This window comes from Condylostylus longicornis, unplaced genomic scaffold (genome assembly GCF_029603195.1).
Source record: "Condylostylus longicornis isolate FDR11 unplaced genomic scaffold, ASM2960319v2 ptg000144l, whole genome shotgun sequence".
NCBI lineage: Eukaryota > Metazoa > Arthropoda > Insecta > Diptera > Dolichopodidae > Condylostylus > Condylostylus longicornis.
Window position 1 is genome coordinate 40,466 of NW_026578112.1, and position 6,822 is coordinate 47,287.

The 6,822-nt window shown below is 20.8% G+C and overlaps 1 protein-coding gene across 1 annotated transcript; it reads right to left on the reverse strand.

Moving 5' to 3' along the window:
* Nucleotides 1-2,961: 2,961 nt before the first annotated feature.
* Nucleotides 2,962-6,311, reverse strand: LOC129615684 (CAR1 transcription factor-like). Its single transcript, XM_055531035.1, has 4 exons — nucleotides 6,192-6,311; nucleotides 5,767-6,038; nucleotides 5,365-5,547; nucleotides 2,962-3,124 (listed from the first exon to the last, which is right to left on the reverse strand). Exons 1-4 carry the CDS (start codon nucleotides 6,291-6,293, stop codon nucleotides 2,962-2,964), a joined length of 720 nt encoding a protein of 239 aa, XP_055387010.1. The 5' UTR covers nucleotides 6,294-6,311.
* Nucleotides 6,312-6,822: the final 511 nt, after the last annotated feature.

Below are 6,822 nucleotides of genomic sequence, written 5' to 3' on the forward strand. Positions count from 1 at the left end.
ACTTTTGACGTCAATATAATAATTGCACATTTAATTGTGATTATTATAAGAACACAAACTTTTATGGTGTAACGCATAATTTCTTGTTTCAGTTTTTATTTTAAATATATTTTATTTTTATTTTTAATGTTTTTAATATTATTTATTAATATTATTTTATTTATATACATTTATTTATATGTTAAATTCAACTTGTATTTTTTTGGATATTGTGTTTTAATTTTTTTTATAAAAAGGCAAATATAAAAAAAATTGTTTACTTTTTTTTATATTTCTTTTTAATAATTAATATTATTTCTGTGCTCTTTTATTTGTTTTTAATTTTTAATGCTTTTATTTAAATTAAATAAACCGTTTATCATATTTAAAAAAGATTTGAACACTTTTGTGTTTCATAAAATTGCAATGGCACTTGTAATGCTTCGGTACAGTGTGCGAATTAAATTTCGAGTTAAAAATAAGCAATAGAACTTTTTTGTTTTATTTGTATAACAGTGTAAATTTTGCATTTTAATGCAATTATTTTCTGCATGTTTCGTACACACTTCATGCCTCAATAGGTAAAGTAAACATTGCATTGTATGTTTTCTACGAGAGCAAGCTATTAAGATGCAAATAATATTGTATAAATTATTCAGTGATAATAAATTAATAAAATAAAATGTCGCTTGACCTTTATTCATAGGTACTTATTTAATGTTTAAGTTGCACACATGATTTTATTTTTGAGGTTGGTTCTCTTGTAAATTTAATTTTAATTGATTTTTATTTTAAAAGGCTAAGGTAATCATTGTATACTTATAATTTTCGCATATTTCTTATATTTTCCATAATATCTGAGTGAAATATATTATTTTTGTACATTTTAGAATTAAAATAATTACTTACGAATGATTTCAGAACAGGCAGACATGAAATTCTTATTATAATTTTTAATTTTTAAAATAAATAAAAAACAATTCGATTTATTATATGCTAAAAACAAAAAAAAAAATAAAAACAAAAATATAAAAGATTAAATATAATTTATTTAAATTATTAATTTTTTTACTTTGACATTTTATTTAATATAAAATCAAAATAAAAATGAAATGTATCTGAATTTTCTTCCTCATTTATTCAACTTTAGGATATCAGAATACAAACGCGATGCTTCGCGGTATAATAAATTTCTAGATGATTTTGTAGACATTATTTTTTTAATCATAGTACGTAAATTTAAATGGTTTTTACCACGTTCCCGAAATGAATAAACTTAAAAATTTTAGAACGAAACGCTTCACCACATTTTGTATACGGTTACTTGTTAAAAATTTGTGTTCGAAATTAGCAAACCATTTCGAAGTATGAACTGATTACACTATTTTAAGCTGACATTGAATTGTGTTTCTGTTATATTCTCTGTAGAGGTAAGTAAAGTTCGTCCTTTGTTCTAAATTGTATAAATTTTTTATTGCCTTCTTTTGCAAAGTTTGAAGATTTCTCATGTCTTGTAGTAAACTTACTCCCCAGATCCGAAATAATATATTCAACTGAATCAACCTAAAATAAATAAATCTTTTTATCTTATTCTAGATTTCATATAACCTTCTGAATATCCCTATTATACTCTACACTTTTACATGATAATTCAACTGATGCAACTCCATTTACATGATGATTCCAATTTAAATCTTTGTCAATTAAAAGTCCCAAATAATTGTAATGGTGCTAATGAATTACACGGCTAATTCTAATATTATTGAATTTTATATGTAGTTTTTCTTTATCTTGTGTTCTTAATTAAATATCTATTAATTTTCGAAACATTAATAGTCAATTAGTCAATCTTCTTCAATATTTTCACATATTCTACATTAATCTTATTTTCTATATTAATATAATTTATGTCGCTATAAATTATCTCTAACTCATCCGCATACATATATGTTTGTTCATTTATATTCAATTATTCAAATTGACTATTTAGTTAACGATTTAAATAAAGAATAATGGTCATAGGGAGCTGCCTTATATCTCGCCGTATTTAACCAATTTTGTATTGCTCCTAGTTTTTTCTAGTTCAAAATGCAAATTACCGTAAAATTTCTCAATAGATCTAGTAAATCATTTAGAATATACATAAAAATAGTGCATATTCGAATATATCCGAAAATCACTATGGTCATAATTATAAATTTTTAATAAAATTTCTTCTACTTCTCACAATCGCTTCACGTAAAAGGGGAACAAACGAAATTATAAATTTATAATACACCGGGGTATTTGAACATCTCTTGTACTGCAGATATTATATATACGTATTTAATTGGAAATATGTAACCAAAAAATGTATAGTAATATTATTCACAAATATTGAAAATAAATAAAAATATATTCTTGTAGGATATTATATAGTATGTGAAATTGTGATGCATATATGTAAAAAATTTATGTACACAATTCTTTAAAACAATTAATTTTATAATAATATTTAACAGTTTAATATTTCATGTCACCTTTTCATAAAAATCGTTTTAACATTGTTTCCTCTTCTATAAGTTGATGAGTAAATTATATAGTAATAATTATATTAAAATCAGCTGAATATAATTATTTTAATTAATTTAATTTCCATTCTCCTATATTTTGTAATTTTTAATAATCTTAGTTTTTTAAAGAATTTAATTTAAACATAAAAAGCTTATATATAATTAAAACCAGAATATCCCAACCGAAATTAATAATATTCAGATTCTTGTATAGTATGTCTTTTAGCCTAGACTTAGAAATTTATTAAAAATCCAGTTAATTTGTAAATGTTAAAAGTCTCCAATGTGCTTTTGTTTGACTTGATTCAAAAATAAATTCATTTGCACCTATAAATTAAATAAAATCGAAAAACTTATGTAAATTGGATTATAAAAAGAAAAAATAAATTTTTATTTTCAAAACGAATTTTTTTTTTTATTTTCATTACTTTTATTCCATAAATTTAACCGTTGATATTAAATCTAAAATAGTTTTTTCACAATCCGGATATAATTTATCACAATTATTTCCGTTCAGACCATTTTTTTCAGCTTCCTCATAAATATATTTATAATCGCTTTCATCTTCCGCAAAACCATTATGAACTGAAGGACTGAAAACAAAATAAATTTAAAAATATAAATTTATTTTAAATAAAATACGATTTATTATTTAATTAAAGTCGAATAGATAGTCATTATAATACATTACAATAAAAATTTTCAAAAATATTTACAAAATCAGTATTAGATTTTAGCATAGTAATAAATATGATTACACATCTAGATACAAATAAATTATATAATTAAAAAAAAAAACAACAATTTGAAATCCACAATGTTAATTTTAATTTTTTAAATAGTTCTATTCTGTTTAAATTAAACATTGTATATGGAACCAATATTTAATTCGATATTAGATAAAATTTTATAATAAAATTTTTAAAATTAAATAGGAAAGTTTTAAGACATTTTGCTATAGAAGTATTTGGTAAAAGCACTGCCAACATAATGTATTTTTTTAGCAACCCATGTGTAGCACTCTTTTATGAAACATTAATTACATGCGAATACATTTGAACTGCAACACTTAGCTATATTTTCTTTAAATGCTTAAAAATAAATTGAATGAGATCAGCACAAAACCGACCACTAATTTAGCAGTGTGTATTTTGAAATACCTTTAAACACTTCTTTCCAATTATACGAAACTTGGTAAGCTTTTAATCAACATATCTAGGAAAATGTAAATTTCGCTCTGAGTTAAGCTTTAATCTGGGCCATCCGAATTCTCTGAATTGTTCACCAGTTGGCTTCAGCAACAACCAGAACTCAAATACCAACAATAGTTTATTTACGATTTTGTACTATGGTGTACTCCTACCGATAACTCGACATCTGAAATTTTATGCCATCACATAACCTCCCTTATTATATGCAATACGGTTTAGTAAAAATAGTGATCATAATAAAATTATTGTCTGAGAACTTTTCTAGCTTTATAGGTAAATTATTCAATAACATTAGTTTACATAATTATTATTTTCTCTTACAATTCTCTTAAAACTAATAAGAATTAATTAAATAATAATGATTTTAATATTACTTCCAATAAAATATACGCAACAATAAACAAGATTATGCTGGAAGCCAATATTATTACGAGTACACATTATAAAATTACCCTGTACCCTTAAATATGTGAAATCCCTGCCTGTCTATTTATGTCTATTTATTTTTCATATTATACTATAAATAATATTATTTTAAAATTTAATATAATTGTTGGAGAAGGTTAATAAATTCAAAAAATAAGTACCTAAATTATAATTTATGTTAAATTATAATTATTAAGAAAATATTACTAAAAAAATGAGAAATCTTCCTATAATTTTACTATAAAAGTACAAAAATATAATGGACTATTTAATAATTATGTTAAAATTATTAAAATATAATATATTCTCGTAAAATAACAACATAGAGCACAACATTTATGTAATTTTCTTTGTTTCTTCTACTATATTGCTAATACTCACAAAAATACAGACATAATAATTATGTATTTTGAATTGAGAACTAAACGTGAAATTTGAAAATATTGGTTCGTGTCCAAAATAAGAAATTAAAATTGCATTCAAATTTCATTCGACTAATTCATATTTATTGAAACTAAATTTTAAATTGATATTAAATCATTATTTGAAGGTTAACATACATCTAAGCTATATACTATTAAAAATTCGGATTAATAAATTTCATTGGCAAATGTTTTTTCTTTAAATTTATAATTTAGTCATACACACAGTTTGTAGGAAAATATAATTTACACCTTTTATAACCAGCATATAGTAAATAATTTTACACATACACAAAAATATTGTTACACACACACTATTTTCTAATAATAATAATAAAAAAATAAATAATAATGTTAATAAAAAAGCTTTTATATTCAAATATTAAATAAATAATTGTGATAATTTTAAAATATTTAATAATATAGCAAAAAAAAAATAATTTAAAATTAAAAATGACTAAGCATTTATACACCAATTTCTGTTATTTTTCTAATTTTGGAAAAAAATTTTATTATACACTTATTATCGGATTTTTGACTTAAAATTCAATAACGAAAAAAACTAAATTATTTTTCTATCTTTTTTTACATTTGATTTTAATTTATGATGTTAAAGAATCTATAAATCTGTACAAATCACCGAATTTAAATTATTAAAATAAAAATTTTAAGTTCGGCAATTTAATACAAACTTAAAAGATTCATACTATTTTTAAATTCTTAAAACAGTTATAATTTTAAAATTAAATATTTTCTTAATTAATTATTAATTACCTTAATATTAAACTTATAATTTCTTCAATAATATTTTCATTTTCAATATCATTATTATTAATATTATTTTTAAATGGATGTTTAGAATGTTCACAAATTGTTTTTAATAAACATGTTTCATCGAAACCAAAATCTTTTAAATATTCTTCTATAATACCATAAAATTCACCAGCTGTAAAATCACTTGGATGTATTTTATTAAAATTCGAAATTGAATCATCATCATTTTCTATTTTTGATTTCTTCAATTTAATCTCTTCTTTAATTAAATTACTTTGATTATTATTATTATAATTATTATTATATTGATTATAATTTAATAAATTATTTAATATTGTATCAGTATCATTATTATATGATGAATTATTATAATATGATTCGATAATATCTGATAATGAAGGCGATAATGTTTCAAATAATTTAATATTATTAAAATTTAAATGATTATTATTATTATCATTATATTCATAGCCATTATTAAGTAAAATAGAATTATTCTTAATATTATCATTATATAAAATTGTTCTCCTTTTACGTCGTACTCTTGGCCATATTGGTACATTATAGAATTCTTTTAAACTATATGGCATATTGTAATTCATTTGAACACCATAATCAAAAAATGATTTTCTTTTATGTGTTAATACTAATGGTATTGAACCAGCTGCTGTTACCTATATATCATATTTTAATTATTATTATAATATATTTATAATAATTAAATTAAAATATTTTTATAATTAATTATATAAAATATCAACCGAATATATAATATTGAAATTATTTTGATTTTTTAATAATTATAATATTATTTTCTACTTTCTCACCTGCAATACTGAGTGTCTCGGCCATAAAAGGCAATCAATTATGTTGGGTAAAATAAAAAATATTGTAATAAAAAATAATTTTTTTCTAGATATGCCCACCATGACGAAATAAATTTCTTTAAAATCATTTCAATAATTTTAATTTAATTTTTGTTTTTTTTTTGAAACTTTAAAATACTGAAAAACATTCAGTAATTTTACGCAATACTTAAAAAATAATTCAATTATACTAGTATATACCTGTATATAATTTATTATAGAAATTATTTAAATTTATAATTATTATTGTAATTTAAATAATATATATTAGTAAAATATATGTATGTTTGTATATGTATAAATTTGTTTAAAGTTATTTATGCACAAGAATAAATTATAAAGAAACTAAAATCTTAAAACTGTTAACTACTTATTAAGAGTATTACGATGACTGTTAGTTATGAATTTTAATTTTAAATCGATGACATAGATTCCTAATAGATTTTCTCTTTTTCTTTTTAATTTTATTTTTAGATTCTCTTAATAACTAGAGACGAAATATTATTAAGAAAATTTGAAAATTTTAAGAGTATGTGAACAAAGTTCAAAATAGCAATTCATATATAGAAAAATGGAATCAAGTTTTTATTCG

Bases quoted from the DNA above. Each gene is read 5' to 3' on its own strand.
- LOC129615684 (XM_055531035.1), bottom strand. From the start codon at position 6,293: ATGGTGGGCATATCTAGAAAAAAATTATTTTTTATTACAATATTTTTT. The intron at 5,548-5,766 runs GCCTTCATTATC...AATACATCCAAG, and splicing joins AAATTATTTGAAACATTATC to TGATTTTACAGCTGGTGAAT. The intron at 3,125-5,364 runs GTAATTAATAAT...TTTTGTTTTCAG, and splicing joins ATTATAAGTTTAATATTAAG to TCCTTCAGTTCATAATGGTT.